Raw genomic sequence first — 15,544 nt, forward strand, 5'->3', positions numbered from 1 at the left:
CAGTGGTTAAATATAATAATAGTTTCAGATAATGGTGGGTTTAAAATTCCCAGGTGACAGATAAGACCATGGTTCAAAATAATTTATGCATAAGTGAGCCTTAAGTATGTATTAAGTGTCTTTACTGTTCTTTTAAGGCAATAAGGTGTGGAAAAATTGGTAGATATTCCCTTGGTTTTGCCTACTAAGCCACAGGCTTGGTTATTTCAAGCCTAATCTCTTTTTTAAGACCATTACACTAACCCATAAGCCTACCGTACAAGATGCTTTAAATATAGGATGCCAGTATTTATTGCCTTAGCTATTTGCAGCTCCTCTGTTTTTTAACATTGGATTAATATCAATGTAGCAGTGCTACACCTTGATTTAAAATGGCTTGATGGCTCACGCCTGTAATCCCAGCACTTTGTGAGGCTGAGGTGGGCGGATCACAAGGTCAGAAGATCGAGACCATCCTGGACAACATGGTGAAACCCGTCTCTACTGAAAATACAAAAAAATTAGCTGGGCATGGTGGTGCGTGGCTGTAATCCCAGCTACTTGGGAGGCTGAGGCAGGAGAATCCCTTGAACCTGGGAGGTGGAGGTTGCAGTGAGCCGAGATGGCACCACTGCACTCCAGCCTGGCAACAGAGCAAGACTCTGTCTCAAAACATAAATACATACTTTAAATAAATAAATAAATGTAGTTTTAAAGATAATTTAATACTTATTTTCATTGCTACATAAGAGTTTTTTTCTTGTTTTGTTTTGCTTGCTTTTTTGTTTTTTGTATTTAAGAGTTTTCAGATGTACTTTCTAGTACTGTTATTTCACATCTATTAGAAACTTAGCTTACTGCTAGAATGCCTTTGCTCAATACTTAATAACACAGATGATCTCTGCTATTTCCCTTGAAGACCCATGTTGACATGTTAGCATGAATAATCACTAATTTGATGTAACTTGATCAATACTGCTTTGAGCTACAGTGCAATTGTTCAATATCAGTTATATAATTTGTTATCTATAAATGGCAAATGCTTTTTTAGTTTTCAAAATTGTTGCATTTAAAAAATGTCTTCTGTGTCTTTCTGAAGATGAACAATTTGGAGTGGTTTAATTCCTTTTGGGATTCTTATTCTGCTTTACTGGTTGTCTTTTTTTTTTTTTTTTTTTTTTTGTGGAGATGGAGTCTTGCTCTGTCGCCCAGGCTGGAGAGCAATGGTGTGATCTCGGCTCACTGCACCTCTGCCTCCTGGGCTCAAGCAATTTTCCTGCCTCAGCCTCCCAAGTAGCTGGGACTACAGGCACACACCACCATGCCTGGCTAATTTTTGTATTTTAGTAGAGACAGGGTTTCACCATGTTGGTCAGGCTGGTCTTGAACTTATGACCTGAAGTAATCTGCCCACCTCAGCCTCCCAAAGTTCTGGGATTACAGGTATGAGCCAGTGCACCTGGCCGGTTCTTGTCTTGGTATCCTAGTTCTGTAATATATTGTCCTTCAAAGTGACTTCTGCAACCTCTGTGCATTGGGGTTGGAACTGTTGATAGATCCAATAAGAGGACAGATAACAAGGAATGCCTTGTTAGCAAGGTTAACTAGTATATTTGATCATAATTAGTTATCCGTTTGCTTTATTCTTCCAATATGTGAGTAACAAAGGTATTTGTAGCTTCTGTTGTTTCCTGCCACAATAGTGTGTTAAACAGTCATACTTAATAATAAAGTTAGCAGATGATGAAATGTTATACCTTAAATGCAGAACCTTCATCTTATATGTGCATTCCTTAAAAATTCAAGAATTTTAGCCTGATGGATTGTTTTTATTAATAAATACATCACTATAAAAGTCTAAATATGCTGTTAATGAATTATTTGTTGTTCTGACCTAGTTACATGTATAGAATTAAAGAGTCTTTACTTTATTTCAACTGTTTAGTTCTAACACTCCGAAAATGTAATGGCTTATAGTAATCACTCTGTTATTTTGCATGATTCTTTGGGTTGACTGAGCTCAGCTGGTCCATTCACATGGTGTCAGCTGGGGTCACTTAAGTACCTGGATTCAGTGGGAGCTCAGCTGGGGTTGAACATCCAGAATGGCTAGGGTGGCTGGAGTGGTTAGGGATTGTCTGGGCCTTTCTCTGCACCATGCTAGTTGGACTTCTTACTCAGGACTCCAAGATAGCAAAAGTGGAAGTTACCAGCGTTCTTCAGTGTTAGGCTCATAACTTGCATACTGTCACTTGGCCACACTCCATTTGTCAAAGCACGTCATAGGCCAATTCTCAAGGAGAGCAGGCATAGATACTGTACGTCTTAATGGCAGGAGGATAGGCATGCAAGTACAGGAATGAAGAGAAATTACTAACCTTTGCAGACAATCTGCTATACTTAGTTTTGCACTTTTATCATACAAAAATATTTTTAATGCCTAAACTTCAGTTTAGCAGAGAATAGCAATCATACATATCTTTCTGTTTTGACCTAATTTTGGGTAGTTTTTTTCTGACAAATTAACAATTTCTGTGTAGTTGAGTTGTTTATAACCACAATTATCAATAAACAAATTAAATTTTTATATTTTTCTCTTTAGTATTGATTGTGCAGGTATTTTGAAACTCCGCAATTCAGATATAGAACTTCGAAAAGGAGAAACTGATATTGGCAGAAAGAATACTAGAGTACGACTTGTGTTTCGTGTACACATCCCACAGCCCAATGGAAAAGTCCTTTCTCTGCAGATAGCCTCTATACCCGTTGAGTGCTGTAAGTGAGCTTTTGATGATGTTTTAAGATCTTATTTATAATAGCTTATTTTCTGTTTTACTTATAATGTAATGTATGTGTCTGAAGTGTAGGCTGAGGCATACAGTCTGGGTTGCTGGTTTGATTTTCTCATGTGGAAATGAGCTAACATGTTTGGGTGGAAGAGTACTGATCTTGGAATTAGAAAATGGTTTCTCATGATAGTTTGACTATGTAGCTCTGTAAACTATAGACAAACTCTATTGGCCACAGTTTTCTTATCTGTAAATGAGAATGGGGGCTTGATGCCATCTAAGGACCAAATCATGAAGCTATGATTCAGATGCTTTAAGTATCACTTGATCATCTTCATTTCATTAAAATGTCAGCCTTCATGCTAGGAGGTGCTTAACCTCTGTAAGCTGACACTTCAGCTGTATAAGACTTAACAGAGCTTTTGTTCAAATTATTTACAACATCCGATTGAGATAGTGAATGTTTTTTCCTGACATATACAAAAGCCAGATATAAGAAAAGACCCTGGAACCTGACGTGTACTCAATCCTGGGGAACTGTGGACCTTGGGCAGGTTAGCTGGTATGACTTGAAATATTGAGACTAGTACTTAGATCTTTAGGACATAATTTAGATGATTCTGATTCCATGTTTTATTTGCATAGGAGGAAACAGGCACAAGTATCTCTAGTACTCATTCAAGGTTATTTGCTTTTTGGTGATAGAGCTGTCCTGCCTAGAAAACAGGTTTTCTTATACTCTTTTGGTTATATAATAATGCTTTATTTCTGTTAACCATATGTATTTTTTTTTTTTTTTTTTTTGAGACAGAGTTTTGCTCTTCTCACCCTGATTGGAGTGCAGTGGTGTGATCTTGGCTCACTGCAACCTCCACCTCCTAGGTTCGAGCAATTCTCCTGCCTCAGCCTCCCAAGTAGCTGGGATTACAAGCACCCACCACCACATCTGGCTAAGTTTTTGTATTTTTAGTAGAGACAGAGTTTCATCATGTTGGCCAGGCTGGTCTGGAAATCCTGACCTCAGGTGATCCACCTGCCTCGGCCTCCCAATGTGCAGGGATTACAGGCGTGAGCCACCGCGCTTGGCCAAACACATGTATTCTTTTTTTGGGGTGAGGGGGTTGGGTGTTTTTCGAGATGGAGTCTCACTCTCTTGCCTAGCCTGGAATGTGGTGGTGCAATCTCAGCTCACTGCATCCTCCACCTCCAGGGTTCAAGCGTTTCTCCCGCCTCAGCCTCCTGAGTAGCTGAGACTACAGGGGCATGCCACCATATCCGGCAAATTTTTGTGTTTTTAGTAGAGATGGGGTTTCACCATGTTGGCCAGGCTGGTCTTGAGCTTATGACCTGAAGTAATCTGCCCACCTCAGCCTCCCAAAGTTCTGGGATTACAGGTATGAGCCACTGCACCCAGCTTGTATTCTTTTATTATTATTATTATTATTATTTTTTTAGACAGAGCCTCACTCTTTCAACCAGGCTTGAGTGCAATGGCACGATCTCGGCTCACTGCAACTTCTACCTCCCGTGTTCAAGCGATTCTCCTGCCTCAGTCTCCTGAGTAGTTGAGATTACAGGCGTGTGCCACCACGCTCAGCTAATTTTTGTATTTTTAGTAGAGATGGGGTTTCACCATATTGGCCAGGCTGGTCTTGAACTCCTGACTTCGTGATTTGCCCACCTTGCCCTCCCAAAGTGCTGAGATTACAGGTGTGAGCCACCGGACCTAGCCCTGTATTCTTAATTTGGGGCCACATCTGCTATAAAATCTTTCATGCCTTCTTTTGCTGTTTGCTGAATTGGAGTGATACTTTATCATTTGCCAGTTGACTGTGGGAATCACTGAGTAAATCTGTGGTGAATTAGCTGTAGAACTAATTTTTGTATTTTTAAAATTAAAAGTATTCTTTGTATAGATAGGGTCTCACTGCGTTTCTCAAACTGGTCTTGAAATCCTGAGCACAAGTCATCCTCCCATCTCAGCCTCCCAAATTTCTGGGATTATAGGCATGAGCTACCACTTTCAGCCTATATTAACTTTTTAATGGCTAATATAGGTATATGCTACAAAATTCAAAAATATAGGGTACAAGATAAATTTCCAAGTCAACCAGTTCTCTTTCTTAGAAACAGCTACCATTGCCAGCTTCTTAATTATCCTGCCAGAGTGTTCTATGCCCATGTAAGCATAGATCACTCTATTTTTAAAGCAAAGTTATTCATTCATTTATTTGAGACAGGGTCTCACTCTTTTGCCCAGGCTGGAGTGCAATGGCATGATCTCGGTTCACTGCAGCCTTTGCCTCCCAGGCTCAAGCAGTCCTCCCACCTCAGCCTCCCAAGTAGCTGGGACTGCAGGCACAAGCCACCACAACTGACTAAGTTTTGCACTTTTCCCCATGTTGCCCAGGTTGATCTTGAACTCCTGGACTTAAGTAATCTGCCCACCTTGGCCTTTCAAAGTGCTGGGATTACAGGTATGAGCCACCATGCCGGGCTGGCAAAGTAATATAAATTAAGTTCATAGAGTAGTTTGAGTGTTTAAGATGAAGTTACGCTAAAACAATTCTTTTTTTTTTTTTTTTTTCTTTTTTTAAAAATAAAATTGGCCAGTCGCTGTGGCTCATGACTGTAGTCCCAGTACTTTGGGAGGCCAAGGTGGGTGGATCACCTGAGGTCAGGAGTTCGAGACCAGCCTGGCCAACATGGTGAAACCCCATCTCTACTAAAAATACAAAAATTAGCTGGGCGTGGTGGCACATGCCTGTAATCCCAGCTACTCCAGAGGCTGAGAGAGGAGAATCACTTGAACCCGGGAGGCGGAGGTTGCAGTGAGCCGAGATCACGCCATTGCACTACAGATTGGGCAACAAGAGCGAAACTCCATCTCAAAAAACAAGAAAGGAAATGGATGGAGTGGGGAGAAAAGTGGGATGTAGAGAAATTCTAGGAGCACCACTGCACTCCAGCCTGGGCGACAGAGTGAGACTCCATCTCAAAAATAAATAATAAAAAATAAAAATAAAATTAGCATGTGATTATTGAGAATATAGAAAATGCAAAATGGGGCTGGGCATGGTGTGACGCCTGTAATCCCAGCACTTTGGGAGGCCAAGTTGGGCAGATCACGAGGTCAAGAGATCAAGACCATCCTGGCCAACACGGTGAAACCCCATCTCTACTAAAAATGCAAAACTTAAATGGGCGTGGTGACATGTGCCTGTAGTCCCAGCTACTCGGGAGGCTGAGGCAGAGGAATCGCTTGAATCTGGGAGGCAGAGGTTGCTATGAGCTGAGATCATGCCATTGTACTCCACCCTGGCAACAGAATGAGATTCCGTCTCAAAAAAAAAAAAAAGAGAAAACTCAAAATGGTACAAAGAGTAGTATAATATTAAATAATTTTGTAATATTACTATTTATATATAGTCAGTATTAACCTTTTCTGGCTCTTTTTTTTTTTTTTTTTTGAGATGGAGTCTCCCTGTGTGATCCAGGCTGGAGTGCAGTGGCGCAATCTCAGCTGACTGCAACCTCTGCCTCCCAGGTTTAAATTATTCTTGTGCCTCAGCCTCCCAAGTAGCTGGGATTACCGGCCACCACACACAGCTGATTTTTGTATTTTTAGTAGAGATGGGGTTTTACTATGTTGGTCACGCTGGTCTTGAACTCCTGACTTCAAGTAATCTGCCCACCTCAGCCTTCCAAAGGGTTGGGATTACAGGCATAATCCCACTAGGCCCAGCCTGGATTTTCTTTTATTGTATTTGTATGTCTTTTTATAAATACACATACACACACAATGTTTTTTAATTGGCCTTATCTGATACAGTTTTATATCTTGTTTTGCAGTTTTCACTTATACTATCATAGACATTTTCTTCTGTTATTAAATATTAAGTATTATTTAAATGTTATTAAATAATAAATATTCTTCAAAAATATCTTCACCACACGAGTAGTTTTTTGGCATGTTTATGCCATCTGTTGAACAGATTTTTATTTTCTTTTGAGATGGAGATTTGCTCTGTCACCCAGGCTAGAGTACCGTGGCACAATCTCAGCTCACTGCAGCCTCCGCCTCGTGGGTTCAAACAATTCACCCTGCCTCAACCTTCCGAGTAGCTGTGATTGCAGGTGCCTGCCACTACGCCTGGCTAATTTTTGTATTTTTCAGTAGAGATGGGGTTTCACCATGTTGGCCAGGTTGGTCTTGAACTCCTGACCTCAGATGATCTGCCGGCCTTGGCCTCCTAAAGTGCTGGGATTACAGGTGTGAGCCAACACAACCAGCCTGAACACACTTTTGCTGTTACTTAGAATGTACCTGTAATCAGTGTTTGTTTTCAGGCCCCTTCTCCATGACCTATTTAGAACAGTAGAGACATGAGTATTTTCTGAGATCTAGGTTGGTGCTTGGTACATCCCAAGTAATAGTTAATCCTAAATCCCATACCTATCTTTTTTTTCTTTTCTTTTTTTTTTTCTAGAGACAGAGTCTCACTCTATTGCCCAGGCTGGAGTGCAATGGCATGATCTTGGCTTGCTACAATCTCTGCCTTCCAGGTTCAAGAGATTCTCCTGCCTCAGCCTCCCAAATAGCTGGGATTACAGGCATGCACCACCGCGCCCGACTAATTGTTTTATTTTTAAGTGAAGATGGGGTTTCACCATATTGGCCAGACTGGTCTCAAACTCCTGACCTCAGGTGATCCACTTGCCTCTGCCTTCCAAAGTGTTGGGATTACAGGCATGAGCCACTGCGCCTGGCTGCATACACATCTTTTTCTTTTCTTTTCTTTTCTTTTTTTTTTTTTTTTTGAGATGGAGTTTCACTCTTTCACCCAGGGGTGGAGTGCAATGGCGTGATCTCTTGGCTCACTGCAACCTCCGCCTCCGGAGTTCAAGCGATTCTTCTGCTTCAGCCTCCAGAGTAGCTGGGATTACAGGCACGCACCACCACGCCTGGCTAATTTTTGTATTTTTAGTAGAGACGGGTTTTCACTGTGTTGGTCAGACTGGTCACGAACTCCTGACCTGGTGATCTGCCTGCCTCGGCCTCCCAAAGTGCTGGGATTACAGGTGTGAGCCACCACGCCTGGTCTGCATAGGCATCTTCTATGAAATAATTGATTACAATACTCTCTTTGAATGGGGCTGGGGTCCCAATTTATGTACTTTTGTGACTAGGTATTAAGTAGTTGAGAGCTGTTGTGACCTGGGAATGGATGATTTCCTAACGGCATTGATTTTTAAATGTCCTTAAAATACTCTGCTAGCCAAACAAAACACAGCTGATCTTCAAACCCACCAGTTTTCCCACCCACATACTAGGAGTAAAAGTGGACCTGTTTTCCAAATGTGAAGAGATATAATCAACACTTTTAAATTTTGTTTTAATTCAGAGAGAAACCTAGGTATCTAGGTAGTTGGCAAGGAGAAACCATTAGAGGCCAGGTGTGCCACCTCACACCTGTAATCCCAACTCTTTGGGAGGCATAGGCAGGAGTACTGCTTATGTCCAGAAGGACAGCTTGAGCCCAGGAGTTGAGCCAGCCTGAGTAACATAATAAGACCCTGTCTCTACAAAAAAAATTTTTTTTTAGTTGTGTGTGGTAATGCATTCCTGTAGTCCCAGCTCCTAGGGAGGGTGAAATCTGAGGATCACTTGAGCACAAAAGATTGAGGTGGCAGAGCTGTGATCACGCCACTGCACTTCATCCTGGGTGACAGCGGATGACCCTTTCTGAAATCTAACAAACAAAAACAACCGTTAGAGAACCTACACAATGAAAATAAGTATAATCTACAATTTGAAACTCAAGCAATTAAAAGAAAGAAATGGGCCGGGTGCGGTGGCTCAAGCCTGTAATCCCAGCACTTTGGGAGGCTGAGACGGGCGGATCACGAGGTCAGGAGATCGAGACCATCCTGGCTAACACGGTGAAACCCCGTCTCTACTAAAAAATACAAAAAAACTAGCAGGGCGAGGTGGCAGGCGCCTGTAGTCCCAGCTACTCGGGAGGCTGAGGCAGGAGAATGGCGTAAACCCGGGAGGCGGAGCTTGCAGTGAACTGAGATCTGGCCACTGCACTCCAGCCTGGGCGACAGAGCGAGACTCTGTCTCAAAAAAAAAAAAAAAGAAAGAAAAAAAAAAAGAAAGAAAGAAATGCCAGAAATAGGATCTCCAGAAAATGTAGCAACTTGGAACCAGTCATTATCAGAGAAAGGTGGCACCATAAATGCTGTTTATAAAAGTTGATATTGTAAATAGCTGGACACACTGGCTCACACCTGTAATCCCAGCACTTTGGGAGGCCAACATGGGAGGATCATTTGAGCCCAGGAATTCGAGAACAGCTTGGGCAACAAAGTGAGACCCTGTCTCTACAAAAATAAAAATTTAAAAATCGGCTAGGCACGATGGCACATGCTTGTAGTCCCGGCTACTTGGGAGGCTGAGGTGAGAAGATTACTTGAGCCCAGGAGTTTGATGCTTCGGTAAACTGTGATCATGCTACACTGGGCAATAAATAACCTGGGCAGCAGAGCAAGACTCTGTCTCTAAAAAAATAAAAATACAGGCTGGGCGCAGTGGCTCACGCCTGTAATCCCAGCACTTTGGGAGGCTGAGGTGGGCAGATCACCTGAGGCCAGGAGTTTGAGACCAGCCTGACCAACATGGTGAAACCCCGTCTCTACTAAAAATACAAAAATTAGCTGGGCATGGTGGCACGTGCCTGTTATGCCAGCTACTCAGGAGACTGAGGCAGGAGATTCGCTTGAACTCCGGAGGCAGAGGTTGCCATGAGCTGAGATTGCGCCACTGCACTCCAGCCTGGGCGAGAGAGCGAGACTCCGTCTCAAAAAATAAATAAATAAAATTTAAAAAATGAATTTAAAAAGAAAGGCTTACTTGGTGTTTGTCCACTAGTAGTTCCCTAGAACTTGTCTTCTCTTCATTGCATGCAATATAATTTTACATCTTTGAACTTAACATACTTTTTATAATTAGATTTATAGATTTTAATGGATAGTTGTTGCATGGAAGAAACATATTAAACATTTAAGCAAAAAAGAGAAAAGCAGATGAGGTAAATGTGTTGGAGTCAGTATGAAGTTGAAGATATTAATGAAGTTTTATTAGTTTCTTTATAGTTGTAGTCTAAGAAAATAATTGGCTGGGTGTGGTGGCTCAGGCCTATAATGCCAGCACTTTGGGAGGCCAAGGCAGGAGGACTGTTTGAAGCCAGGAGTTTGAGACCAGGCTGGGCAACAAAGTGAGACCATGTTGCTGTTTAAAAAAAAAAAAAAATTGGCTGGGCACAGTGGCGTGCATCTGTAATCCTAGCTACTTGGGAGGCTGAGATGGGAGCATCACTTGAGCCCAGGAATTGGAGGCTGCAGGGAGCTATGATCACGTCACCATGCTCCAGTTTGGGCAACAGAGTGAGACCCTGTCTTAAATAAATAAATATACTTAGAAATCACATTAATATATCTATTTTGTTTTGTAAACAACTTAGTTCTTTTAGTGTGTTGTGTTACCATTGTCTTGAATTTTAAAAGTCTGAATGAATTAATCCCAAAATTTGCTTCTCTTTATTTTCTTTTTGTAGCTTGAGTTTGTCATTTGTGTATGAAAGATTTTTAACTAATATTTTGTTTTTTCTCAACTCTTTAAAAAAATTCAAAACAGCCCAGCGGTCTGCTCAAGAACTTCCTCATATTGAGAAGTACAGTATCAACAGTTGTTCTGTAAATGGAGGTCATGAAATGATTGTGACTGGATCTAATTTTCTTCCAGAATCCAAAATCATTTTTCTTGAAAAAGGACAAGGTAAGTAATATATGAGTTGATTGACTTCAAACTAAGGGGCAAAGGGTAAAATAAATTATTTAGATGTTTCAGTAACAAAAATTACAAAGTAGTTTTCATAAAGCTATGGGTGTCATTTTGCACTAGAGTCTATTTTAAACCAAATATTTATTAAATTTTCATATAAATGTTAAATTATCTTTAAGGAGCTGGGCATGGTGGCACATGCCTATAGTTCCAGCTACTCAGGCTGAGGCAGGAGGATCACTTGAGCCCAGAAGTTGTAGATTACAGTGAGCTCTGATTGTGCCACTTCACTCCTCAGCCTGGGCAACAAAGTGAAACCTTGTTTCTAAATAATAATATAATAATAGTAATTTAAGATGTCTGAAAAGTAGAATTCCCCCAGCAACTCTACTCCTAGGTATATACTTGAAAGGGTTGGAAATACATGTCCATACATGAACTTACAGACAAGTATTTATAGCAACTTTTTTTATAATTGCCAAAAAAAATGTAAACAACCTAAATGCTCACCAACCGATAAATGGGTAAACAAAATGTGATATATCCACACAGTGGAATATTATTTAGTCATAAAAATTAATGAAGTACTCATACATGCTACAGCGTGGATAAACCCTGAAAATAGACTCAGAGAAGGAAGCTAGCACAAAAGGACACATAGTATATGACCCCATTTACATCAAATGTCCAGTATAGGCAATCCAGAAACCAAAAGTAGATTACTGGTTACCAGTGGTTGGAGGAAGTTGTTAGTGGTGAGTGACTGCTGATGGGAACTGGGTTTCCTTTTGGAGTGATGGAAATGTTCTGGAATTAGTGGTGATGATTGTACTGCTCTGTGAATATCCCCCAACCCTCTGAGTTGTATACTTTAAAAGGATAGATTTTGTAGTATTTGAATTATACCTCAATTATTTTTAAAGTAGAAGAATTCAGTATTTATCAGGGTGTTTGATTTTTTCTTTTTTTTTTTGAGAGGGAGTCTTGCTCTGTTTCCCAGGCTTGCAGTGCAGTGGCACGATCTCGGCTCACCGCAAGCTCCGCCTCCTGGGTTCACGCCATTCTCCTGCCTCAGTCTCCCAAGTAGCTGGGACTACAGGTGCCCACCACCACGGCCCGGCCAATTTTTTGTATTTTTAGTAGAGACGGGGTTTCACCGTGTTAGCCAGGCTGGTCTCAATGTCCTGACCTCGTGATCCGCCCATCTTGGCCTCCCAAAGTGGCCTACAGGCGTGAGCCACCGTGCCCGGCCTTGATTTTATTCTTTCTTGTGCATATTTAAAACACTTTTATGTCAGTTATTTCCTCTCAGTTTTAAAAACATTTAGAGCTTATGAAAGACTTTTTTTTTCTGAGACAGTGACTTGTTCTGTCACCTAGGCTGGAATGCAATGGCACAATCTTGGCTGACTGCAACCTCCGCCTCCTAGGTTAAAGCGATTCTCCTGCCTCAGCCTCCTGAGTAGCTGGGATTACAGGCATGTGCCACCACACCTGGCTAATTTTTGTATTTTTGGTAGACATGGGGTTTTGCCATGTTGACCAGCCTGGTTCTTGAACTCTTGACCTCGAGTGATCTGCCCACACCCTCCCAAAGTGCTAAGATCTACGTGCCAGTCATGAAACACTATTTTTATAAGAGTAATATAACAAATACTTAAACCTACTGCCAAGTTTAAGAAATACATTTACCTTTGAAGGCCTCTGGGTCCCCCTTCTCAAATGGAACCGCCACCCAAATCGACCCTTGCTTTTCTTTTTTTTGAAATGGAGCCTCACTCTGTCACCCAGGCGGGAGTGCAGTGGGACTTTCTCAGCTCACTGCAGCCTCCTTCTCCCACGTTCAAGCGATTCTCCTGCCTCAGCCTCCCGAGTAGCTGGGATTACAGGTGCCCAAAAAGTGGAAACAACGTAAATGCTCACATCTTTTTTTTTTTCCCCCCTGTTTTTGGGCTTTGTACAATATTGCCTGTATTCTTGAAAAATTGTATTTTCAGAGGTCTTAATGTTTTAAGACTGATCCATGTAACTGAAGACCTTTCACTACTATAAAGTTTTTCATTGTATGAATGTACCACAGTTTATTATCGTTTCTCTTACTAGATATTTGGATATTGTCCAGTTTTTGACACTGCTGTACCTGGTAAACATAGGCAAGAATATTAATATTCTTAAATTTTGTTAATCCAGTAGGGGTGAAATGGTATCTTGAAGTTTGGGTTTGAATTTCCCTGATAGCTATTGAGGTTGTTATGGACCATTCATATTCATTTGCTGTGCAATAACTGTGTCCTTGCCTATTTTCTCCATTGGATCATTTTTCATTTTCTTAGTGACTTAAGGAATTCTTTATATATTCTGGATAGCAGAGTGAATTGGGGGAAGTGCCTCATCTTTTCCTATTCCTTAACAGCATTTGTGTTGGGTACTCTCATATTCCCTTGCACATGTGACAGAGCTCACCTCCAAAACCTTCTGGACAGGGAACTGTCTTTGTGGGGAGCCATTAACTTGTGATATATTTCTATTCGTGGTTGCAGGACTAGTCAGATTTGTTTCTTCCTGAGTTTGTTCTGGTCATGTATATCTTTCTTTCTTTTCTTTCTTAATTTTGATACAGAGTTTCACTCATGTTTCCCAGGCTGCAGTGCCGTGGTGCAGTCTTGGCTCACTGCAACCTCTGCCTCCCGGGTTCAAGTGATTCTCCTGCCTCTGTCTGCCAAGTAGCTGGGATTACAGGTGCCCGCTACCATGCCCATCTAACTTTTGTATTTTTTTAGTAGAGATGGGGTTTCATCATGTTGGCCAGGTTGGTCTCGAACTCCTGATCTCAGGTGATGCGCCCATCTTGGCCTCCCAAAGTGCTCAGATTACAGGTGTGAGCCTTTGTGCCCGCCTGGTCATATATATTTTTCTAGGACTTTATTCCTTTCCCCTACGTTTTCAAATATGTTGATATTAATTAGCTCACAGTATTCTCTTTTTGCATCTGGAGTTATATCCCCCATTCTTTTATTCCTGCTATTTATTTATGCCATTTCTGGATTTTTAACCAGTCTTTCCATAGTTCTTGGCTTTATCAAACCTTTCAGTGTGCCTTTCTGTTTCACTGATTTCTGTATTTAACTTCTTTTCACTTTTTTTTGTTTATTATGTTTTTTCTTAATTAAAATTTTAATATCCGGTTTCATTCTTTTATCTTTTTAAAACTTAAGTATTAAAGGCTATACTGTGCCCCCATCACCTCTCTTTTATAATTTCTCTATCTTTTTCTACTGGATCCTTCTTTTTGGAGTTTAATTATGTTTCTGTCTTCTCATCCTAAACATTCCCTTTCTCTTAAATCTGTCATCCTCTTAAGCTTTTGTTTCATTTCTCTATCGCTTAGCATCCACCCTCTCAAAAAAGTAGTGTCATTTGCTTTCATTTCCTTACCTGCTACTCTTTAATCTTTTGTCTTTCACTTCATTGAAATCATAATCGCCTAAAAATTTGACAGCCAGCTACTTCCTCTCCTTCTTAACACTTTTCCCCCTTGACTTTGTTGTTATCTGGTTCTCACACATCTTTATTCTTGTTCGTCTTTTTATGTGAATTTTTCTGGCTCTTAAATATAGATATTTTCTAAGGTTTTATATTAAAGTTTCTTCTCATTATCTTTCTTCTTTTTGATAAATTTTATTAGCTCCCAAATCTCTCTCTGTAGCAACATGTTTCTCTTAAATTTTAACCTGAAATTTAAAGTACCCACTAGATATTGCTTTATAAATGTCTCACTGAGACTTAAAATATGAAAACATACCTGACTTCACAAACTAGTTTATCTCTCTGGGTTTCTTAACTTGATTAATAATAGCATCTTCTCTTTGAGCTGGAAAGTATGTGGCTGTCTTCTTCTCCTTTAAAATTCATTTCCCTTCAACCCTGACCCATACCCTGCCTGTCTTCAAAAAACATCAGTTCTGTTTCATCATTTATTAATTCATCCATTATTTATGAAGCATTGCTATGTGATATAGACACTAGTCTAGACATTGGGGATATAATGTTGAATACAACCTTCAGGTTGCGTGCTCTGATAGAGCTTACATTCTAGTGGGGAAGCACTTATAAACAAATAAATGAACAAGATTATTCCAGGTAAAACTGTATGAAGTAAGAGGGTAGAGTGATAGAGACTGAATTGTGAACTGTTTTTATCAAGTCATCAAGGAGTGTCTTTCTGTAGGTGTCACGTTTTACGTGAATAAGGAGCATGAGAAAGAGACGGTGTCTCAGAGCCGTCCCTTCCTTTCCACTCTAAAAATTCATCTGTGCCTGAATACAATTAATAGGTATTATTGAATTCATTTATTTGACCCAGAGCTTCACATTTAAGAACTTTTGATTGAAGTTGAATCATGTTAAATGGTGACAGTTACTGGCTTTAGAGGAGATTGCAGTTGTAAACATGTAACTCCCATTTTAATAGCACCTTCAGCAATCCCCTTCATTTTCTAGGCTCCTTATTATGGCATTCAGGCCGTAATCTGCTGCCAGTCTTTCCAACCCTCTTTCTTACTGATCCTTGCCTCATACTTTATACAACATCACAGCTACTTGTAAGTCTCTGTATCTTAGGAGTTCTTGTCATCTTGTCTTTGCTCATGCTGTCTCTTCTGTCTATAATTTACCCTTTCCTCATATGAGTTCTTTCTCATGTTAAGTCTCAGTTCAAGAGCTCTTCCAGGAAGCCTTCCTTGTCTCACTACCCCTCCCCAAGATTAGGTTAAAGACCCTGATCCCTGTGTTCTTGGTTTATCCAGAGTGTACCTTTATTAATTATTGTACCCAACACATTTTATTATAATGAACTGTTTGCATTTGCCTTTCATCCACAGGCTGAAGGCAGAGCATCCTGTCTCAGTTATGTCAGTAACACAAAGTGGCA

General features: G+C 40.6%; 1 protein-coding gene across 4 annotated transcripts in view; it reads left to right on the forward strand.

The window, feature by feature from the left end:
* The window catches only part of NFATC3 (nuclear factor of activated T cells 3), a 155,260-nt gene that overhangs the window by 89,191 nt on the left and 50,525 nt on the right, over positions 1 to 15,544 (forward strand). For all 4 annotated transcript variants that reach the window (XM_050773316.1, XM_050773318.1, XM_050773317.1 and 1 more), the window contains exons 5-6: positions 2,582 to 2,754; positions 10,468 to 10,608. In XM_050773316.1, the coding sequence (XP_050629273.1) occupies positions 2,582 to 2,754; positions 10,468 to 10,608 (314 nt within the window). The remainder of the gene's footprint in view (positions 1 to 2,581; positions 2,755 to 10,467; positions 10,609 to 15,544) is intronic.

Source organism: Macaca thibetana, chromosome 20 (assembly GCF_024542745.1).
Source record: "Macaca thibetana thibetana isolate TM-01 chromosome 20, ASM2454274v1, whole genome shotgun sequence".
NCBI classification, from domain to species: domain Eukaryota; kingdom Metazoa; phylum Chordata; class Mammalia; order Primates; family Cercopithecidae; genus Macaca; species Macaca thibetana.